Source organism: Ambystoma mexicanum, chromosome 4q (assembly GCF_040938575.1).
Source record: "Ambystoma mexicanum isolate Mex_15411 chromosome 4q, UKY_AmexF1_1, whole genome shotgun sequence".
Lineage (NCBI taxonomy): Eukaryota > Metazoa > Chordata > Amphibia > Caudata > Ambystomatidae > Ambystoma > Ambystoma mexicanum.
In genome coordinates this window covers 382885464-382909813 of record NC_090928.1, presented here as the reverse complement: position 1 = coordinate 382909813, position 24350 = coordinate 382885464, and the positions used below count along the sequence as shown (strand labels likewise).

General features: G+C 48.5%; 1 protein-coding gene across 2 annotated transcripts in view; it reads left to right on the top strand.

Annotated features, from left to right (window-relative positions):
* Positions 1-24350, top strand: part of AKT3 (AKT serine/threonine kinase 3) — a 2870184-nt gene that overhangs the window by 2669702 nt on the left and 176132 nt on the right. For both annotated transcript variants that reach the window (XM_069607962.1, XM_069607961.1), the window contains one exon: positions 10855-10942. In XM_069607962.1, the coding sequence (XP_069464063.1) occupies positions 10855-10942 (88 nt within the window). The remainder of the gene's footprint in view (positions 1-10854; positions 10943-24350) is intronic.

Below are 24350 nucleotides of genomic sequence, written 5' to 3'. Positions count from 1 at the left end.
TTGTGTGCCTCCACACGGTGATAGGGCACTTTCTGGCCAATTCGGCAACCTCGGCATGGTGGTTCCAACAGCTTCTGGGCCTGATGTTGTCTTGTGGGCTCACAGTTGGGCACACCCGCCTTAAGATGAGATGACTCTTGCTCCACCTGGCAGCCAACTGGGACCATGAAATGGGGTCAGTCGGACAGAATCCCTATTCCCCTGTCCCTCCTTCCGGATCTTCACTGGTGGCTGTTGGACTGCAGTGTGGCAGTGGTAACCCCCTTCACTCTGCCGCAGCCCACTCTGGTGGTGAAGATGGATTTCTCCTACTCAGGATGGGGGGGCTACTCGATTCATGGCATGTGGTCCAGGACGGAGGCCCTCCTGCATCTCAATCTGCTCAAACTCAAGAGTGGTGTGCCTGCCACTCAGAGCCTTTCTACCGCTCATCAGGGGCAAAGCGTTTCTGGTAAGGACCAGAAATTCCACAACAATGTTCTACATGAACAAGCTGGGTGGCAGCCGCCCCCCCGTTATGCTCACCTGGCTCCCACAGAGGCGTCGATCTGAACTGGACAGCTGCGGTCTCCACCAATGTGACACGTAGGGCCGAGATGACGGACTGGACTGGCCCACCTAGCTTCGTTTGCTTGGCCCGTAGGAATATTCTTCTGCAAATGGAGAAAGGGAATTAACCACCCGTGGAGTTGAGTGTAAATCCCCCCACTCTCGCTGTTCTCCCCACGGATCACCTTTGATGTCCCCTCTTATAGTCTCACCTGATGGTTTGAAAAGATGAGCTCTCCATCCTGCATTGAGCGCAGGGGCGCGGTGATAACCAGTTGCTTCACTGGCTCGAAGGAATTGGTGAGTTCCAGAACAATATTGACTCCGAAAGTATGTAGTTCGTATTAGTTCAAATGCCTGACTTTCACTCTTTTCCGATTCCTTGCAGATTGCAGCTTGACCCTAGTGAAGAGTTCCTCGTGGCAACCGGTAATATTCTGGTAAGGATTTGTATTTCCAACACAGTTCGATAAATAATGTCAATATGTAACCTTTTGCTTTCTCCCTTATTCAGGCGCTGAGAGAAAGTATGAAGTCTCGGGGAATAATACCTCCGGCGGTAAAATCAGGTAAGTCTATTGTGGTGAGGAGGGTTCCCCTTGATAGTCCTTTTGTTTCACCTTGCTGTCCTTTTGTTTCCCCTTAGGGGCCGGGGTTTGGCGAAGATGCAGTGGAAGCTGCGCCGACCCGTGAAGAGGAATAGTACCCCTGGTGGTAAAATCAGGTAAGTCTATGGGGGGGTAACTAATATTCCTCTGTGTATTCCCTTGGCTCACCTTGCTGTTCTTGTCTACTCCTTAGGTGCCGGAATGCGGCGGTAACATGCAGGAGGATGCGGTGGAATGTGAAGATGCTGTGAAGATGCTGCGAAGGCCGGTGAGTTCAGCGCGGCGCTGCAGCAGGCGAGGCGACGCGCATAACATAACTTCTTTCTTCCAGCTCGAAGGCGCGATGGATCGGGAATTCAGGTACGGATCAAAGGTATTGCTCTTGTTCTAACCTTTTCTCCTTCTTTCTCCCTTTTTCTAGGAGCTCCAAACTCGAGGCGGGCGTGGCAGAAAACTGGATGCAGACTTGCAGGCACGGTGAGCGTTACGCTGCTGCATGCAGAATAATGTGAAGCATGTGCTGCTCTTCGGGTGTGGTTTAAATAGCCCCCAAAGTAGTCCCAGGTAAGTATTCCTCCCCAGCCCCGCCCGAATAAAAAAATAGTCCCTAGGTAAAATAGTCCCTTCCAAGCCTCATTTGCAGCATGGTCTGCATCAGGTAAGCTTGCAGCATGGTCTGCATCAGGTAAGTTCTACTCTGAGCCTGGCGCCTATGGCGCCAGGACTGACTCTCCATATGAGCCTGGCGCCATAGGCGCCAGGACAGCACCCAAACAGCCCCTAGCAGGGGTTTTTGGGCTTGCTCAAAATACCTTGATGCCTGCTTCCGGGGTTGCTGGACCTGGACTGGGTCCCCGGGGGTAGGCATCATGACACCCCACCCCCCTCCACCCTCCACACCCGCTCCTGTGCATGGAGGCAGTGTCCATTTGGGAATGGGCTCTGTTGGAGGGGATTTGGGTCTCCTATGTCCATCTCCCGAGGGATGACAATGCAGAAGCAGACCAGCTCAGCCGCCTGGGGTTCAACACCTACGAATGGAAGTTACATATCAACTGTTTGTTGCTCCTGTTCTAGAGATCAGGGTTTCCAGATCTGGACTTATTCGCATCTCCTCTGAATTGCAAGTGCCCCCGGTTTGCACATTCTAAGGCTCGGTGGGCTGCAGCCTCATCCTGTTCGCACCCCACTGGCGGTTGAGGGCTTGGTTCTCGGATCTGCTGCAGTTGTGCTCCCAGGGGCCTGTCAATCTCTGATCAAGGGGCTTCCTATGCAGCAAGGCGGGTCAGTGGAGAATCCGGACCCAGCCATGCTGGCTGACTCTCGCCAGCCTGGTTCCTGACCAGTTGAGACTGCATCACTCCCAGTTCTCAGACAACATCTGGGACATCATACAGGAGGCAGTCTATGCACTTTCAGTACAAGAGCAAGTGGACCAGGTTCTGCCACTGGGCTCATGACAATGGGTTGGACTGGCCTCCTGGACGACGTGCTGCCATTTGCCACACATCTGGCTCCTTCTGGCTTTCATGTCAATACCATCTGCACCTACTTGGCGGCCACTGAGGCCTACAAATATTCCTTAGAGTAAATTTTTTCAGAGGCCAACCCAATGGTTAAGGCTCACCGCGAGGGGTTGTCAAGGATTTTTTCTCCAGTCCATAGGCTGCACCCGTTCTGGGACCTCAAAGTGGTTCTTGCGGCTTTGTAGCTTAAGTTCTTCGAGCCAATGGCCTTGGTGGACCAATCAGGCTGGTGACACTCAAGGCAGTGCTGTTGGTGGCGCTCACTTCGGCGCGCAGGGTCACCAAGCTGCAGGCTCTGTCGTACAAGCCCTTAACCATTTTTCATAACAACAAGGTCATCTTGCTCACTCATCCAAATTTCTTGCTCAAGGTGGTCTCTCCGTTCCGTTTGAATCAGGAAATCTGACTGCCGGTGTTCTTTCCGAACCCAGGCTTTGCGTTCCTTGGACCTAAGGAGAGTGCTAACGTTCCATCTCTCCCGTATAAAATCTTTTAGGAAGTCTGATGCGTCGTTCATCACCTTTGGGGGCTTGTCTCCCAGTAACCAGTCTTCCAAAGCTTCGATTGCCCATTGGATGGACCAGGCGATTTTGTTTACTTACACAGCCATGGGTAAGGCTATTCCTGCAGGGTTCATTCCCATGTGATCAGAGCAAAGTCTAAGGCTGTTGCCTTTCAGACATGTGCTTCTTGGAAAGTCATCAGCAGGGCAGCTACTTGGGCCACTCCATCTGCGTTCTGTAAGCATTATTCCCTGGATACCAGCTCCAGGCGGAATGCAGAGTTCGGTCAGGCGGTTCTGCTTCTTTTTAAGTATGAGGCAGGCTGTCACAGCTCCACCCAATGGTCTCTTTCGGTGGAATCGCCCCCAAAGATGAAGGAAAGGGAGCGTGACATGAGTAATCAAAGTTACTCACTATAGTGACTAGAGTACACTTAGTCCTTAGTCCCCTTTTCTCCATACGTCCCACCCACCTTTCCCCACTTGTATGCCAAGGGCTAAAATAAGCAGCCTGGCCAGGTATTAAAGCGTCAGATGTGTGTAAAAAAAAAAAAAAGGGACTGAGGTGCATCGCCATAGGAACGGTCTCGGGGGCATGACCACGCCCCCACACACAATGCTACATTTAATGGGGAAGCTAATTATTTCACTGCCAAAGCTTCCGGTACCGACGCCATGTTGGGGGACACCCACAAGGATGGAGGAAAGGGACTAAGGTCTATGAGTACTCAAGTCACTAAAGTGAGTAACTTTAATTTGTTCTGCTTTTTTGTTTTCGGCTAACCCAAAGGTAAACTGCGGCTATCACTCACATTGAGAGAAAAAAAAGCTGGTAGTGGTTTCCTTTTTACACACCAAATTCTTCTCAATTTACCTGAGATATTTACCCACTTCTCTGTCAAATATTTTAAAAAGTACTGGACGGAATAACCACAAACCCCAAAAAGATCACAAGTCAATGCTTCGTGCCCAAGTTGTTTCAAACCCGGTCCAAATCTGTCTAGGAGGTTTTGACTGTGTGGTCCGGCAAAAATGTACCTTATTTGTCCATGGTGAAAATGAATGGGAACTAGGCCGAAACTGCTTCTTGTAAACCTTTTTTACTCTGCAAAGAATCCTTCCTAAACTTTACAGTCTGTGGTGCCAGTGAGAAATGTATTTATTTGCAAAATTTCAGGCAAATCCGTTGCACGAGTCAAAAGTTGTTAGCAAATAATTGTGGGGAATTCCTATGTAACTTAGTTTTACCTATAATATATAGGTGTGTGTTATCACACACACACTGTAAGTGACTTCAATCCAGCATTCCAACTAAGTCAATGCCTAGTCTGGGATGCCCAATGGAAACCCTTATTTATATATTTTTATGTCAAAAGTTCTTAAATCTGGATGATGAACCCTTATATAATGCCCCTCTCTTTGGATCTCCCCGACCTCACTGAGCCTAGAAGTAGGTTTGTTTTGCAAATTAAAAGGTTTATTTGAAGAATTGAACAATATATATATCACACTTTTATGAATAGAATAATATCTGAATAGCACACGTATGAATATAAGCAATGATCAGCAAGGGGTAATATTACAATATCAACAATATATTTAATAAGTTAAGAGTGGGAATGCAATAATAGGAAAGAATGCAGCACAGAAATAAAACTTGATATGATTTCCACAAAAGACAATATGACCACTCTTTCTCCTGTGACTACTCACTCCTCCCACTATGCAATATGAAGAGATAGAAATGAGGGCACACAGGTTTCAGGAATACAATCAATAATGCAGTTCAATCCCAGTTCCCCCCAGCAAGCTTAGAGAGAGCGGGTATGATTTTAAAACAGGTCAATATGCTTATGAATGTGAAAAATGCTAAAAAGGATTTTAATTCACTAAATGGGATTCAGGATAAGTGAGAGTTATTTGGATTGGTTCAGGTCAACACTAGCAATGATTCATGAATGATTATCAGATTGAAAACGAATTTCAGCAGTTGAAAACAAGAAACAGGTATTTTGACAAGTGGTGAAATGGAGCTAAATTGCAATTTGCGGCAACTTTTTTGCGTGCGTGAAACGTGATTACTGAAAAACTATATTGAATTGGAATGTCATTTTAGGTTCGATGGAAAGCTTAGGATCTTAGCTTCAAAATGACAGATTTCTAGGACGTGCGGTTCCAAAGTTACAGCAGTTTTTGTGAAGGTAGATTTTTCAGAAACCGAATCAAGATTTCAAAATGAAAGATTGCGCTTTAAAGATTTACCAACAAGGATAGGCTTATACTAAGGGGCTATGAAGAAGCAAGGCACTCAACGGGTAGCCACCAGAACAGCGGCGCCTCTGCCCTGATCTCTGTCCGTCAAAACACTTGTCCCTCTTCAGAAAAATATCAGCGCAAAGATGATTATTGCTACAATTATCACAGACAATATAATGAGAAGAATTCAGGATGGACACAAGATTCTATAATGCAGTTCTGGATAGGTTGGAATAGGATTACTTTAAACTAAGATGACTTCGGCTGTTGAATGTGAGATGCCCCTTGGAAGTTTTAGGGGTTAGAATCAGGTTGCAAAAGATTCTGAAGGCCTGCTGAGAAGGGTTCTGCTTTTGGGTTAGGCCTCTCTGCCTCAAAGTTCTAGAGTTTGGTTCTAAAGTCTCTGTCTGGATCTGGTCTGGATCTTCTTGCAGGGTGCTTCGCCAAGAAATCAGTTGAGGAGTGGAAAAGTGTGTGTCTTGTCTGTCCTCAGCAGTCCCTATTTATGTATTTCCAAAGTGGGTGGGGAAGCTGATTCTACAATGCCCAACCCTCTAAGGATCTAATGGGTCAGGGGATTTCCTATCCCCTGATTGGAGAAAGGATCAGTGTGTCATCCTGTGTCATGTTTATGGCTTAGGAGAAACCCTCCCCTTTGTCTTTGTACAGCATATCTTATTTTTCATAAAACACATATTTATAATATACACAACTTGTTAATACTACATAACTTACATGACAGATTACCTAAGGTACATTTCTGTTGAACTCTCATCTTCCTAAGAGCTTTGGTTCAGAAATGACAACTTTTTCGCGCTTTTGGTGGGTTTCTCAATATTAGTTCTGCACCAATTTTTAGACATGCATGCACACCCCATCTGGGCACATTTCTGTAATTTTTCAGGTTCCTGGCATAAACACAGTAGCTACAATATGAATCATTCCGGGTTTTAGTCTCAAAACATCGCACAGAGTCCAGCTTAGTCTTAAACTGTGAGCGAATTTTTCATTTGAACAATCTCAAAGTTTCACATTTTTGTCAGTTTGGTACAATATTTTAGAAGCATTTTCCTTAAACAGATATTGAATCCAATGTTAAATCCACATCCCAGTCTGGTCCACCCCCAGAGCTGGGCTGACTCGGAGGGTCACATGTCCTTCTTCTTCCTGGCAGCAGTTTGTTGTCAGTCACACCCGAATTTGCATTTCCATTCAGTCCAAGGACCCCTTTGTCTGCACTCAGAGCAACAGGCCAGGGTGCCCCTCCTAGTTCCCTTTCACACCAGCCTGTCAATCTCTTAGCCAAGGGCAGGGGGAAGTTTCCTTTATCCAGGGAGGAGTGTGGAATTTGTTTGAAGCACAGTGTGGGAAACTTTTAACTCTTAAACCAATGTCTAAAAATTGCCTTTTGCTTCTAATATAACTCACATTTTTAACACATACATTAAACAATTTCTTAGTTCAAGCCTTTTCAGAATATAGTTTAAATTGTATCCACCTCTTAGCAAGTCTTTCTTTGGCATAGTTTGAGTTCCATGTTCAACTTTACCCAAAATGGTTTTAAAACGCCGGCTTCTGGTAGAGGTGCGTAACTATTACACCCATTTTTGACAGATTTTTTCCAGCAAGCAATCCTCAAAAGTATACTTTGTTCAGATATAGATACACTTCTGTGGACCTTATCTCTATGTAGATTCTAGAAGGAGAATGATGTTGACCACCCAACAAGGAGGTTGGATCTTTTTGGGTGGTTTGTAAGCCATGATTTCTACAAATTTGACAACAAATAAAAACTGATTTTTGAAACAACTCTGTTTCCTTTGCAATGATTTTGCTCTGTGGGCAGCCAAATGCTGGGTTTTGGCAGTGGGCTCCTGTGTTACCACTGACATAGGCAAAAGTAGATGTGGCCTATTTTTTCAGGTTTTCACTGCGCACTTTCTGCTGATTTCTGGCGAGCAGCATGCTTTCTGGCGGCCATTATGATGGTTCTGCTGCCAGCAATGCACAGTGATGTTGCAGGACTTGGATTAGTGGGTTACACACACACACACACACACACACACACACACACACACACACACACACACACACACACACACCCCCCCCCCCCTTTGGTTGACATCAATGCAACCTAGACTGTATTCACCTCAAATTGGTGTTCAGTACCTCGAGTTTGGCCCCCATGTATATGAATTTACCCTCAATGTTACAGGTAGGCATCTCTATGGGTGTGAGGTTGGGTGCATGTGTACTAGCATGTCTCTCTTGAGTGCGTACTTTGATAGAGGTCTTGGATTTTTAAAAGAAAGTTGTATTTTCTGGTCTGCCCCTGTCTTTTGTTGACATTGTGTGGTACTGAGAGCAATCTTGTATCACCAGATTTCATGAATTATGTGCAAAGTTTAGAAATAATGCTTCTGTAATACGGACATGCAGAATCTACAATAAATCTCAATCCAAGCTGTTCACTTCAGAAGGAACCCAGAGGCCCAGATTTCCATGGGCTGTATCTCGGCCTCTGCTCTTCTCCACTGAGTGCAGCAGGGAACCTTCTGATGGGTATGGTTTTTACCTTTCTGTAAGAGCAAGAATAGAGCCAGAGGCACCCTTTGGAGGGGTTTTGAGTCTGTGGTAGGAAGAGAGGGTTTTTGGTCAAAGGGGAAACTCTGCTCCTTCAATGTTGATCTCTGGTTGGGGGATGCTCAACCACTTTCCCTTACTTCTGGTAACAATGAAGAATTTCCCTCCTCTCGCCACCTGCTGCAGGCAGTGGTCACTTGAATAGCGCAGAGATTTCCAAAGCGCATATTACATTTTTTTCATCTGAATATAAAGCTAATTTTCATTTCCATTTGTAGTTTTAAGCCATTTGTTTACATTAATAAGCCTTTCTTAAACCCCTACTTAAATATTTCATCATGTTTGTGAAAAGCAATCTGTCCTTTTGAGCCACTTCCGACTAAACACAATCTTCATTTATAGGTTGATCGTATTCAGTTTATAATTTGTCTCATTTTACTTCTGACTTTTACTGGATTTGTCTTGCTCTTTTTCATTTTGATGCTACTAGATTTCTAAAACCTAGGTGCTAGAACCCTCTCAAAAATAGTTACGGTTGGATCAATAGAATCCTATTGGCCACTCTTGGTTAATATTCTAGCCACTATTCAGGCGTCTGCAACTTGTGGCTCTCAAGAAGTTTTGGACTACAACTCCAGTGATCCCTCAGCAGTGACTGTGGTCTAACTGTTCAACTTTGATGTGAGTTTTAGCCAAAGGTTGCAGACCCTTGCATATAAGATAATTTGAGAGTTGCTCTCGTTAAATAGAGTATTCAATATTTCTTACTTATGTCTTGGATTGTACTACTAAGACTGATGCTTAACTTCATTTATGTGCACTCCACAAAGCATATAGACCCACAGGTATATGCCAACTCTCATGACATTACATAGTTTTTTTTTATTGTAATCACGATCTCCCTACAAATGAACCCCGTATACTTTTCACAAGATATTCTTTATTTTATATCATACGAAAAATGCTGATAGTGTATACAAAATTGCTTACATTCATTAAAAAGTACATACGTTGTATCTCTAGAGACAATTATGTTTGAGACAATGAACATACTGCATATCCAACAACAACCCATACTGTACCGCATACAACCCACATCATTCACATTCATAATCGCTCATGTAAGAAGAACAATTGATAAACAAAAAACACACACGGTCTTACAGTTTTACCCCAAAGTGCAAAGTGATATTTAAACATTTAATGCACCCGTTCACTACAGTGTAGGCACATATCAATAATCAATTTTGATATAGACATTTTCCCTCGCAGTCAAGATGACTGCGGCAACTCTGAGTAGTCCAAGGAATTTTAAACAAAGTACTGTCGACTCGTGTTTCGGCTTGGGCACTGTACGTCATTTCTGTACCCAAGCCATCTTCAGGACATGCCAAAACCCCATTTGGGGTTGCATTGGTGTGTGTTGACAATTATCGATTTGGATGTCTTAATGCCGTGGTTCCCAGGGGCAGAGGCAGGATGCTCACTGTTCCTCACGTTTGTGCCTTGCACCTAGGAATTGGTGAACTTAATATTTCAATTCTTCTGATTGAGCTATCCAGGAGCTTCATACACCTTAGGCGATTATGGCCTGCATGTTCTGGTGACTTAGTGGTATCATTGCCACATCAGTTGATGCCTCGCCACTGCTGGAATTAGTAGATACGTGTCAACCAGCCGAGGTCAATATGACCATATAGGAATTTTCTTCTCCAATGGTACCGCTGTTTTACTACATAGGGTGTATAGCTCTCTCCACGTGCTTGCATCCAACTTTATTCATATCACCTCATTGTGATACTTTTTCAACCAGCATGCAATTGTCTGTTTGCTTTTTACACATTTTATCTATATTTCACACTGCTTACTGCTTTGAACCATTTTGTGGGAACAGCACTAAGCTTTTCATTCCTTCATCTTGGTCATTATTAAATGTTTTCAGTAATTCTCATCCTATGGAAACCTGAGTTAACTTCGTCCAAGTTTGAAGCTTACATTTTTACCAGTGCCCTCTGCCTTAGGTTAAATAAATAACAACCTTCTTTGTACTCGTCACAAACAGCCCAGATAGGAGGAAAGCCTAGCTGTCTCTACTAGTTCTCTAAAATGTTTGCACGGTTTCAAATGCACCGAAACATTGCAAGTGTTTTCGTCTGTTACATGGTTTGTTTCATTTAGAACAAAAACTGCTAGTCAAAAAACGAATTGTTCTACTTCTCCCTTTCTCAGTGAGCCATAGAGTTCTCACCCAAGACCATCTACTCCTTTGCTTTTTGTTTGGGACCAGACAACAGCCACAAGCTAGCTGTGAATCATGAATACAGACAAGATGTAGACTTTCTTCCTTCCTGGGACAACAGTAGCTACTCTGGAGGCACTGTGCCTCCTCTTTGTAGCACAAGAGCACTGGCCAGCGATGCAGAGACCTGTTGATTCCCTGCTACTCGGTGCTGAGTGTCCCTGTACATCTTCTTTCTTCATGCAGATGTACTGGAAATCTTTCTTCCAGAAGTGCCCAGTGCAGCTGCATGTTTTCATATAGCAGGTCTCTGTGCCCCCAGTAGATCCTAGCACTTTACAGTTTCATACATTGTGGAATCCAGTCCTTTAATGATGAGCCAAATCATGTCCGCACTGCCCGTTTTGTAATTTTCTCCCATACGTTTGTCTTAGTTTGTTACATAGAAGCCTCCTTCCAAATGTTCTCTTTGTTGTGTTCATGGCTTGATGATGTAAGGCGTAACACCCTCATGATCTATTTAGATTATACATTAAAACCACTTGGGTCTGTTGATTTTACACAAATACTGATTTGTTTTTCTTTTCCTAGGCTTGGTGGTGGTCCAGAAGATGCAAAAGAAATTATGCGGCATAGCTTCTTTGTTGGGGTAGATTGGCAAGATGTGTATGATAAAAAGGTATGTCTTTGCTAGAATCCCAATTTGGTGATTTATGCCTTCTGTCCATCACTGTTAGGTGTGCATTATATTTCATGTTAATTATCCAACACCCCTAATTTCTCCATTCTGTTCACATATTTTCCAATGACATTTTTATTTTGTCCACATTGATAAAGGTATAATGCGTGAAAGTTGAGATGAGCAACATAGTGCACTACAAAAAAAATGAAATTAAAATACAATTAATGTAGCGCTTGCATAGAATCAAATCATTGTAAGGGTGTCCAAGAAGAAAGTGGACACAAAGGTGGCATGGTGGTAGTTATAAGCCATTATTTGTGCAGAAAAAGGTCCTCAATATCCCTATTTTTTAAGAGGCATGTCCCTGCCTCCTCTTGCGCTGCATCTCCTGCGAATGCTGGAGAAAGCCTTTGAGGGGGGGCTGCTGCCGGCTAGCCCCTGGGAGTCAATTTTAGTGCTGATACTAAAGCCAGGGAAGCCTCCACTAGTGTGACTCGTACAGACCACTTTCAATGATCAACCAAGATTGTAAACCTTTTGCTGCGCTGCTGGTGAACAGATTGCGGCAAGTGAGTAGCCCTGACCAAGCGGGTTATGTCCCCGATAGGAGCACGTCTTGGACCTTACCTTACATTATATTTATATAGCGCACTATAGACCCGTAGGCATGAAGGTGCGGACGACAAAAAAGGAGACAAAGACCAACTTAAAGGATGCGAAGCCTAAGCCAGGAAATTAGAATCTACTCGTAACTCATTAGGCCCTAGACAGCAGGACAGCATATTTCCAAGAAATATGCCTAGTATGACCTCCCCCCTCGGTTAATCTCAGTCAAAGAGAAGGGTTTTAAGATCCTTCTTGAACTTTACGAGACACCTAAGGTTGCGCAAATAGTCTGGAAGGTTGTTCCACAGGCTAGGTGCTTTAAAAGCAAAAACGCCATTTTCTGCCTTAGACGTCCTAGTTCTAGGTTGCTCCAAAACATTTTTGAGTCCGACCTTAAGGATCTCGTATATACTTTGTTTGTGATATAACATTGGATGTACGGAGGCATCATCAGCATTCTGCACTTAAAGGTTATCACCAACATTTAGAATTTAATTCTAGATTCCACTGGTAGCCAATGGAGCCCTCGCCTGGCCTCTGATACGTGCTCACGCCTTGAGAGGCCAATGTAACATCCGTAGTTGCATGCTCATTCAGCAAAATATTACTTCAAGTCCTTGTTACATGCTGCTGGCGCTCACTTCCGAGTCTGCCTCATCCCTTTGAACATAATGCGCTCGGCTGTATTTTGCCCCGACCCCAACTCATAAGCCATGCATGCTTCTCCCGCTCCCCCGGATTCTATTTATCTCACACCCACCCACATAGATGACAGAACACCAGTGACACTTGGAAGAAGACGTATTGTCTTGTACAATAAGTAGTTCTTGACTAGAAGAGGTCAGGTTACATCACCCTTTCTTTTTCTTCTGGGAATAGGTCCTTGCAGGGTATGATATGATTGTGTATAGGCACTATATAAATAAACTGTTTCAAAGCACTTCACAGCAAGGAAGGGAAAAAGGGGAAAAATGCATTTGAATATGGCCATGAACAACAAGAATGTGACATTAACTATCGTACTCGGCCTGGGGACATTTCAGGTAGTGCAAGTGCTAAGACAGCTAAGGAGGGAATAGGGTAGGGAGGGGGGAAAGGAAACAGACAGGCAACTACTGTACTAGGCCTGACGACATTTCTGATAGCTGGAGAATACATGAGGGGAGGCGAAGGCAGAAAGAAGGGGAGAGGAACAAAACAAGCGACTATCGTACTAGGCCTGACAACATTTAAGACGGTGCTGGAGGGCGGTGGAGTGGAAACAAGTAAGGGAAGCAGGAGGAAACAGACAGTAGTTGTCGTCATACTAGGTCCAGGGACAAATCTGATAACGCAAGTGCCTAGAATAAAGAGGGGAAGTGGGGAGGGAGCAGAGTAAAAGAAAAACAGTGAGGGGGAGAGCAGAAGGGAGAGAGAAAATAGTTGCAGAAGTCAGTAAGACCCAGTGTTACAGAGAAAGAAATATAAGCAATGATTCAAGATGGCAAACATGAAGCACAGCATGAAACTTGGCCACCATGCATACTAGTTCAGAACTAGTTCAGAAGGCGGTGCACAGGAGTCCGTGTCCAGAAGTCAATAAGCAAGGTCGCCATGCGTACGAGCTGGAAGGTTAGGCACAAGACACAAGTTTCTAAAGACAAATCCAAGCATTTGCAACAAACAGTTCGGTGAAGGTGAAACCAATGGTGAATCAAGACAACCCCTGCAGCAGTGATGAGGAGTGAAAAAGAGGGGGATAGGAGTGAGAGGGGAGGGGGGGCCATCATGAAGGGCCAGGACGGAGGGGGGGGGTCAAAGACATCATGGGGGACGAGGGAGGGTGGGGGATGCAAACAGACATTAAGGGGGATGAAGGAGGGTGGGGGTCACAGACATCACGGGGGATGAGGGAGGTTGAGGGGTGCAAACAGACCTCACGGGGGAATTGCTCACCTAACATGGAAGCACTTACTAAACAAAGAAAAATGGAAAGAACTCCTGTTAGGCAAACACCTGATGCTCAAATGCAATCCTTCCCTAAATATTATACATATACTAGTTGTTTATTTCACAGAATTTCAACCTCGAAAGGGAAGCACTTACAAATTTATAAAACACAGGTGCTTGTGACATCGCACATTACCTTTCATAGGCGGCCCCCACCTTTGTCTGTGGCTCCCCCTACTTGTGTGTTTGGGTGGGGGGATAGCACGTTTGTCTTGGAAGCAAGACATGTCTTGGAAGAAAGACAATGCAGAGCAACACCGGTTTGAATCCCGACCCAGCACAAGAGGCTGGTCTCTGGTATTAAGCGCGTTATAAAAGATGATTCAATTAAAGGAGTAAGGGATATAGTGTTGTATTTTGGGGCAGTTACATAAGTGAATTTGTAGTGTAATCTGAGCCTCTTCAAGGTAGTTTGCCCGTGTATTGATTGCAGGGTCAGGGAAATGCCATCCCAAGGCTTCTTTCCAGGTACAAGGGTGGTTGTAGCAGTATGGATCATTTGTTGTAGAGGCATGTGATGTTTTAGCACAGCATGCTTGATGGAGCGAGTTGGCCTAGTGGAGATTGAAATTGATTGCGATTCCCAGTATTAATTCATGATGTACTGGAGAGTGGGGATGGGGTGAGGCAGAGTTCATAAAATGGAGGGGCGTGTCAGAGAAAGCAGAACTAACTAGTTGTGGAATGTAATGCACACTCTGGACGTCTATTGCTTTAGTTAAGTGGGCTCCTCAACATGTTTTAATATCCATCATACACTTATTGCACCTTACGTGTAATACATGTACTCCTCTTCCGCACCAGAAGACTAATGTTCTGAATGGGTTTCTTCCTTGTAGAGATGTAAACACTGAAGTATGGAGGCCCACCCTTACTTATGAAGTGGCGCCCACACATTGTTATACTGTATGTCAGGCTTATTGCTGCGGTAATTGGATTATTTGCAGGGTAATTGATAGAATTCAGTGCACAAGTGGTGCACGCGGCTGGCGCACAGTGTGCGCGTGCGACTTTCTGCGCCAGCCGCGTGCGCTAAAATCCATTTCCGCGCACAGCGTATTCATGGATTTTAGCTACCAAATCAGCCGTGGCGCACAGTGGCGCAGCGACCCTGCAGCAGCGCCAGTTACGCCCCTCGCGCAAGGAAAAGCCACCAAAATCCCCAATCCAGCGCAAAGGGCTGCGCTAACCCTGTACCAGTATTCAGGGCCGCACACGGCAAGCGGGGAACGTGTATTTCGGTGGTGCGCTGGAAGTTTCACACACGATTGGCCCTGTGCGAGTGGGGTACGTGTATTCCTGGGGTGCGCGGGAAGTTTCACACGCGATTGGCCCTGTGCGAGTGGGGTATGTGTATTCCTGTGGTGTGCGGGAAGTTTCACACGCAATAGGCCCTGTGCGAGTGGGTACGTGTATTCCTGGGGTGCGCGGGAGGTTTCAAATGCTATCGGAGCGGGGTACGTGTAAATCGGGGGTGCGCGGGAAGTTCCACACGCGATTGGCCCTGTGCGAGTGGGGTATGTGTATTCCTGGGGTGCGCGGGAAGTCTCACATGCGATCGGAGCGGGGTATGTGTAAATCGGGGGTGCGCGGGAAGTTTCACACGCGATTGGCCCTGTGCAAGTGGGGTACATGGATTACTGGGGTTCGCGGGAAGTGACACACGCGATTGGCCCTGTGCGAGTGGGGTACGTGTATAACTGGGGTGCGCGGGAAGTTTCACATGTGATTGGCCCTGTGCGAGTGGGGTACGTGTATAACTGGGGTACGCGGGAAGTTTCACACGTGATTGGCCCTGTGCGAGTGGGGTACGTGTATTCCTGGGGTGCGCGGAAGGTTTCACACGCGATCGGAGCAGGGTACGTGTAAATCGGGGGTGCACGGGAAGTTTCACACGCGATTGGCCCTGTGCGAGTGGGGTACGTGGATTACCGGGGTTCGCAGGAAGTTACACATGCGATTGGCCCTGTAAGAGTGGGGTATGTGTATAACTGGGGTGCGCGGGAAGTTTCACACGCTGTGCGAGTGGGGTACGTGTAAATCGGGGGTGCGCGCGAAGTTCCACACGCGATCGGAGCGGGGTATGTGTAATTCGGGGGTGCGTGGTAAGTTTCACACGCGATTTGCTGTCAGAGCGGGGTACATGAATTTCGGGGGTGCGCAGGGAGTCCTACCCGTGAATTGGCAGTGTGGGTCCTCCCAGGTGTTCCCTCTACACCCTCCACGGCCCCTGCAGGCAGCCCCCACCACAGGGGACTACCCTGCACCCCTGGTCATGTCCCGCAGGCAGCTCATCCACCATGGGCATGCCCCCCAGCCAAGCCACATGTCACCTTGCACTACAGATCACGAACTCATGTCCCCCCCAGCACCCCCACCCCCCAGCAGTCAGGGGCACCTGCCAGCAGGCCCCCACTCATGTCCCCCAGCACCCCCAACCCCCAGCAGTCAGGGGCACCTGCCAGCAGGCCCCCACTCATGTCCCACTCATGTCCCCCTGCACCCCCACCATCCAGCAGTCAGGGGCACCTGCCAGCAGGCCCCCACTCATGTCCCCCAACACCCCCACCCCTCAGCAGTCAGGGGCACCTGCCAGCAGGCCCCCACTCATGTCCCCCAGCACCCCTACCCCTCAGCAGTCAGGGGCACCTGCCAGCAGGCCCCCACTCATGTCCCCCAGCACCCCCACCCCCCAGCAGTCAGGGGCACCTGCCAGCAGGCCCCCACTCATATCCCTCTGCACCCCACCCCCCAGCAGTCAGGGGCACCTGCCAGCAGGCCCCCACTCATGTCCCACTCATGTCCACCAGCACCCCCACCCCACAGCAGTCAGGGGCACCTGCCAGCAGGCCCCTACTCATGTCCCCCTGCACCCCCCCCAGCAGTCAGGGGCACCTGCCAGCAGGCCCCCACCCATGTCCCCCCACCCCCAAGTCATGACGATTCTCAATCATGGGCCTAATGGCCAGCCACATCACACCCCAGCTCAAAGACCCAACCAAGTATTGCATCCACCCACATAGACATGCCCATTACATGATACAACCCGAATGGCAAATATGTAAATGAACACATGTCCGTCACAGACACACAATGGGTGCAAGTGAATGTGAAAACCCACATCATGACATGCATGAAATCAATGAGAGAATACCACACACTGAAGTATGAAACAAAAATGTATTGAATCCAAAATGAATGTAATGAAAAGAAAACACACAGAAAACGCAGCATGTCCAGAAAATAATGAAAAATATGAAATCAGAATCCAAAGAAATCCAAATGAAAATGTGTCCAAAGTCTCAGTCCAACAAAGCAAATCCAAGGGAAAAAAATAAGTGAAATCCATTGCTCCATGGTGAAATGAAAAGATAAAAAAGAAAATCCACTGTTCAACTATATACAAATCACCAATCCAGGGTCCATGAGCCCAACAAATGAAATGAAACCTACAAAAAAGACTATCTAATAAAGAACTGTATACAAAAACGTGGTGCATTGTCCAGTCGCCCCAAAATAAACAAAAACAGAAAGGAAACCTAACACTATCTAACTATTTACAATGGCAGCGGGCTAGTCCGACGGCTCACTTATTGATGGCCAGGGCATCATCAAAATCCCGCTCAATGTCCTGGAGGCGGTCCTCTTCCATGGCCCAGAGGGTTCGCAGGGACGACGACATGTTCACCTCCAACTCCCTGCGAATTGCCTCGAGGCACTCGGCCCACCTCAGGACCCTCCGCATGGAGTTCTCCGCCCTGACCATTGTGAACCGTGCCTCTTCTGCCTGCTGCCACTCCGCATCTGTGGCGTGGCCCAACCGCTGCCACACGGAAGACACTTGAAATCCGGGGTCCTCCTGCCCTATGCCCGATGCCTGCCCCTCCGATGTTGAAGGCCCCGAGCCATCATTGCTCCCACCATGTTGCTGCTGCTGTGTCTGTGCCTGCGACCTGGCTGTTGCAGCCTGTGCGTCGTCCACTGGCTGGGGTGTAGTTGTCGTGGTGGCCACCCCTGCTGGACGTCCGACTCCCGGCTGTGGCAGGGATGTGTCCTCCACCAGCCTGGCCGCTGGGTCAGGGGCAGCTCCACAGGGTACCCAGGTGACACATGGGTGGGAAGATGGCATGGAGGACGACTGGCGCGTAGGGGGTTCAGGTGAGGAGGGGGTCGCAAGAAGGTCCGGCACACGGAGGAATCCAGCACCGGTGACCGTCCCAGTAGGTCAACGTGGTCAAAGAGGCATGCGAGACGACGTGCAGTGTCTCCACGAAAAGACTGCAGGTCACCTTGCATGCCCCGTTGACGCACCGCTATCCCACTCAGGATAGGCTCAACACGGTCCCGGATAGCCACGTCTGAAGGGAGAGGAAGGCCAGTTGTTGTGCGCTCATCCCCTCCCTGAAAACGGGTCTGGACGTAGGCATCCCTGCTGGTGCCAGATGATGCAGTGACAGGATCAGGGACAGGATTACACACAGGCACCTCCGCGGCGGCCTGTGCTGCCTCCTGTCCCTGCCCCTGCACTGCACCACTAGTACCAGTGGAATCCCCAACTCCAGACCCTGTGTGTGTCCCTTCCGCGGCCGCCTCCTCCAACAAACCCCCCACCAACCTGGATGACTCTGTGCCATCTTCCTCCGTTGGACCCTGTTGGGTCTCAGCTGCCCCTTCTGCTGCCAAGGAGTCCACCTCCGACCTCTGCCTCTTGGACCTACCTTCAGCAGCTGCGGCCTGGGACGCGGCACCAGACTCCTCACTCCCTAACGAGATGACAATCTGGGAGGGGAGCCGGGCCTTGCGTCTCCGGCTGGTGGTGCGATCCCTGCCGCTGTGCTCCGCAGCAACCTCTCCGCCCTCTTCATCAGTTGACGCTGCAGACAGGGAGAGATAAAACAGACATCAGGGCACTGTACAATGGACTGATACACACATGACAGTTGCACATGTGTGGCACTGTCAAACTTCAGACATGGTATCACACTCCACGACACACATGTCATTTCAACTCACACACATGAGCATTTCCACAGCAATATTGCACCAGGCAGCAACATCCATACACATACAACAGCTGAACAGCCGAAGGTGAGCCTGACATCACATGAAACACAGGGAGTGCACTAGACACGCACACACACCACCACACTTACATGCATGTCTACGTCTCCTCCAACTGTCGCAGTGATGCGATCGCCATACATGTCACATCTGGAATTCAGCCTTCTACATATCAGTGTCCCGTGCATCCAAGTTGCATCACAGTTGCACACTTGTCAAATACACACACATGCACATGTACACAGTGCCGATACATGCAGCAGGAACCACCATCCATGTGTGAGACCACAACCATGCCAACGTACATACACAGAAATTCAAACATGTGTGCTACCACACCTGCATTTGCACAGTATGCTTACCAACACATACACCATCGATGTGTCTCACACCTAAGAGGACTCACATGTGGCAGCCTCACGCCCCTGTTCATACACATCCCTACATGGCCCTACGAAAACACATGTGCAACCTGCACACTACTGGCACACCACCACACTCACAGCGTCCAATCAGTATGCATGTACACTTACCGCTCGACTCCAGACGGGTCTGCCTCTCAAGGACCTGGACGTGGAGCGCTGGGCATATGTGTTCCAGGACCCTCATCTGGTGGTCGGACAAGTGGCCTTGTTGAGGGTCCTGGACCTGAAGTCCTCCCAGCGCTTCTTGACATGGTGTAAGTCGCGGACTGCCATCCCCTCCGCGTTGATGGCAGTCATGATGTCCATCCAGATCCTGGTCCGTCCTTCATTGTCGGCGCGCAAACTTCCAAAGAGGGCATCATACTGCCCCAGGACTTGCTCCACCAGGACACCAACTTCCCTGGCACTGAAGCTGGTGGCCCTCTGCCTCTCTGGCTGGGAGTTGCCAGTGGTGCCAGATGGTGTTGTGCCCGACATGGCAACCCCAGAGGCAGGAGTGGGTGGGCAACTGGGTCCTGGGGCTGGGCTGTGGAGCGATGGTATCCCAGTCGGGAGTCTTCGGTTCCAGCAGGGGTGGTCACAGCAACTGCACCCCTGGCTGACGTGCAGGCAGCAAATAGCAGGTCACGTGGGCAGCAGGCAGTCAGGCAGCAGCAGATAGCAGGTGGGAGCGTGCTCGGGGCTCTTGGGGGCAGTAATTCGGCCTTCTGGGCAGGAGCGTGGTCTTCCATGTGTTGCGTGGCAAACTTGATACGGAGTGATTTGGCACGTGAAAATCTTGCACGTCGGCGTGTAATTCGAGGAAAGGCCCTTCGCGCGTAAGCACACGTACGCGGTTTCATTGAACCAAAGGCCCTTAGCGTGTTAGCGCTTCTGTGACGTGACTCTCGCGGGCGTTTCCCTCGTGACGTGGCAGCATGCATGGAAAAACTGCACGTCCGCGTGTGGATGCGTGTAATCCGAGGAAAGGGCCTACTCGTGTAAGTGACGTGACACGCGCGGGCGTTTCCATCAACACGGATGCATGTTCATCGTACACGTCCAAATACTGCACGTCCGAGTGTCAGCTCGTGTAATTGGAGTAAAGGGCCTTAGCGCCTACACGTGTAAGTGACGCTGCACGTGTGGCCCGCTTTAAAAGGTACGTGTAGGACCCCATTCCCTTGTACGTGCTTTTCGTGGAGAGCGAGTGGGTGAATTCTGTACTTCTTGTCGGTTCACACGCGATTACTTCACAGCGTTTCAAGTTCGTACTCCCTGTTACCTATGACAGCGTTCTTTATTCTTTTTGGGCCTGTTTCCTCAAACAGCATTCACTTCTTCTTTTGTCCTGTCTCATCAGACAACATACAATTCTTCTTATGTCGGGGTATTGCCAACGCGCACCCGCGCTTCTTTTTCCCGTTCTTTTTCCAGGCAGACAGTGGGTTGCGCACGTATTTACCAACTCTGCTTGCCCCGTGTGTTGCGTACCCCTTCAGAGGTCATTGTAGGCTGTGTGTATTACGCGTACGCTTATTTTTGTGTTTCTGGGTGCCAAAGCGTAGTGCGGGTTCATTTTTTCACGCACGTGCTCTACGAGGGGTTGCGTGCACGTTATTTTTTGATTTTGGGCTGCCTGTGCGTTGGGTCACAGACAGCCTTGTTAGAGCCACTAGGGTTTTACCAGCTGTTAAAGTAGGGTGCCGCAAAGGGACCTTGGTGCTAAGTACGGTGCCGCAATTTGCGGCACCGTACTTAGCGCCTTCCCCATTCCCATTGAGCCCTATGGGGCAAAAATGGGAATGGGGAAGGGCCCATGGTGAATGGGGAATTACCGCCCCGCCAACCTTGGAATGGGGCGGTAATTCCGCCATTCACCATGGCGGACCCTGGCATGGACCATGGTGCTAATAGCACCATGGTTTAGCGCCGGGGTCGTAATGAGGCCCATTGTCCGGTGAGTGCCCATGCGTGTGTGTGTAATCCATGTGTATGTTGTGTGGGTGACGGGTTCTGATTGAGTGCCAGGTGATGGTCTGTACTCCTGAGTGTTATGGGTCACCCATTTGTTTCCTCCATACATTCACGTGCCTTGGATTTGGATATGACTGTATCCCTTCTGCCCATAGTTGCCAATTACGCCCAGATTAGTGCACTTTACCTTGAACTGTCATCTTGCAACTACATTGGTCAGAATTTGTAAGTGTTCATTCAGGCTGATTGTTTCCACTCTCCCATTTTTAGTAAACATTATTCTGCCCTATTGCAACATATGTGATATGCTTCGGTCATTGTTTACAGCCCACACTGGGCCACTACTTTTACCTGGTTATGTTAATGATTACACCATTCAGGCCGATGGAGTGTTGGGCTGCAGACATTTTTTATTACGGCCTGTTTGCATGTGGAAGATGACAGGTGTTTCCTGTAATTTTAAAGGGACCAACCATTGATCAGCCCACAAAGACTGTGTTATTGGACACTGGATGTGTTTCAGTGTGTGGCACATGCATATTTTGCAACACTATTCAGCATCAATCTTTGCATCATGTTGATGTGACATGGATGTGTGACAGTACTCATTCACTGACATATTGCTGTAGTTTTGTAATTTACCGTAGCTATGCTACATGACATCTGTGTGGTGGCATGTGTCATGTATGTGTATTGGACATGCCACTCACAGCCTGATGTGTGATGCCAGTGCTACCCAACATGCTGCAAATGTGTTGCATATCCATCTTGCTCTCCCCAGTGTCTGCCTTTTTGACTCCACTTCAAACTCTTTGACAGTGCATGCATGGCAGGGTTATAGTCATGTGGGACATGTGTAATTCATGTACTGGATCTCTGGCTTGTCACGGCATATGTGTGTGCTATGGTGCTCATGCCTGTTTCCATTTGTTGTCTTTCATGTGTTTGCGGGTGATGACGCACTTGGTGCTGTTGAGGTTGAGAAGATGGTGCAGACCCAGGAGGAATCGCAGGCACGACCGGGTACCAGTGGGGGATGTGGTGTGGTGGCGGGTGAAAACCCAATGTTACTGCAGACCATACTGTCCAGGGGTGCCTCTGGGTGCACCTCCCCAGACCTCTATTCAGGTGCTGAGTCGGATGATGAGACTTATGTGCAGTCGAAGGTAAGTGTTTCTGGCAGGGATTCTGTTCTGTCCAACGCATCTGGACCAGGGGTAGAACCCTCTATGGGGATGTCAGTGTTGGTAGGTCCGCCTTTGGCGGTTACGGATGCAGGGTCACACTCCACAGCATCTGATCCTGTTCCTGGGCCGGCAGATCAGAGGGGGAATGCAGTCCTGCAACCTCAGGCAGTGCCAGCACAGCAAGGTGCAGATCGCCTTGGCCCAAACAGGTGTGGTCCCAGTCTACGCGGTGGCCGTGCGCCACCAGGCAATACTGCATGGAAAAAACTCCATGTACGGTATGGAAACCCAGCAGGCAGCATCAGTAGAAATGATGGCTCAGGCAGTGGAGAGGGGGGCCACTTCCATTATCCCCCCTGAAAGGCAGATGGAGCAACAACATCAGGCAACAGACTCCATTTGCCAATCAAACAGGGAAGACATGTTGGCGTCCAACAGGGACCGACAGGCGGCACTGGAGACTCTGCGCAAATCCATATCAATAGAGTCCCAGGGCCACAGGGAATCCCTGAGGGTAGAACTCCATAACCTCAGGCAGAGTCTGCTTGAACTTGAGGCTTCCGAAAAGTTAGGGCAGAACAGCAGCTGGAGCAGCTCACACGTTCGCTCTCAGCTGAGCTGCATACAACACGTGAGGAGATCCGGGCATCACACGAGGCCATGCGTGCAGAAATGCAGGCAACCCGTGATGTGCTGCATGGGGATCTCCGCACTTTAATCCTCCAGAATCAGACCTTCCAGACCTGCATGCTTGCTGCCATGGAGGATCATACCAGGGCTTTGCGTGGGCTGCTTCCCATAGTGCCACCGCCTCCTGATGCAGCAGCGGAGGATGAGCAGAGCGACAGCAGTTCTCCCACAATGGCATAGCCATGCAGGCCATGAGCCCAAGGGGGTATTTTTTTATTCGCAACATCCACGCAGGTGGGTGTTGGTGTGCACCCTGTCCTCAAACCTCCTGGGTGGCCTCCCCCACTCCCCCTGACCCCCACATGGCCATTTTTGATTATTGATTTTTTTTTTTAACAGTGTGTTGCCTTGTGTGGCTCCCGTGGGCATCCACTGTATTCCGGCTGGGCACATGCAGGTTTGTCCTAAGTTTGGGTTAGATGCTTGGGTTCGTGAGACACACACCCCTCCTGCTTCCCGTTTCCATGGGCTTGCAAAGGGTGTGACCAAGTGACAATGAATTACACAGTGACGTTGGGCTCCCATGAGCTGTGTGGGCAGTCTGTAGTCAATACTGTGTAGACATCCCTAGTGAATATTGTTGTTGTATTGTACACTGCATGGTGTATTGATATGTGCTTGTGCATCCATGTCTTCCTCCTAATCTGCAGGTTCCTTCCTCATGTCTTCACGAGGCCATCTACGTTGCAGATGCAGTTAATGTTGTATGCAGTACACTGAGACATTTGCGTGGCAGCAACACTCTACAGTTGTAAGGGGTCGATGTGCTTGCGTATTCAGGTTGTCAGACTACCACTACTTGAACTTAGTACTGTCATGTTTTTGCATTTTTCCATGGTGTGTTGCAGCAATGTGTTGGTGGTAAGTATTTGGTAATGTGTGCTGTTAGTTATACATTACTGGGAGCATATTGTGTGTAGGCAGTTTCCATTAGGGACAGTGTACTTTGTGACACTTGTATCAGGTCTTGTGCATTGCTTTGTTTGCTTTCACATTGCATGACATGACATGCCATGGTGTGTTTGGTGGTGGAGCTTGGGAGGGGTTGGGTGATATGGCGCTGTTCTCATGTTGTATTTAGCAAGTGGGTAATGATTTTCGCAGCATAGATGTATGTCTTTTGATGACACAGCATTGGTGGTGTTTGGGTAGGTAGGGATGCACACAATGTAACACTTCCAGGTGATCAATCTCAGGATGGTATGGTTGTGACAGTTGAGTGTCCCTTATGTCATCATCATTGATTGTCAGCTGGTATGTTCCAGGGCTGTGTGCACTCCACAGGGGTGTGATTGTAGGTGAAGTAATTAGCCACCAGCTGCGTACGGGCTGCCTCACCACGTGCCCTTTCCCCTCCCATGCACAGCGGGCGTGAATGTGGTTGGGGATGTGGGGGCACCACCATGTCCACCGGCAGGCCCCGGCGTGTTGCAACGTTGTGCAGGACACATGCTGCCACTATGATCCTGCACACTACTGGGGGAGCATATA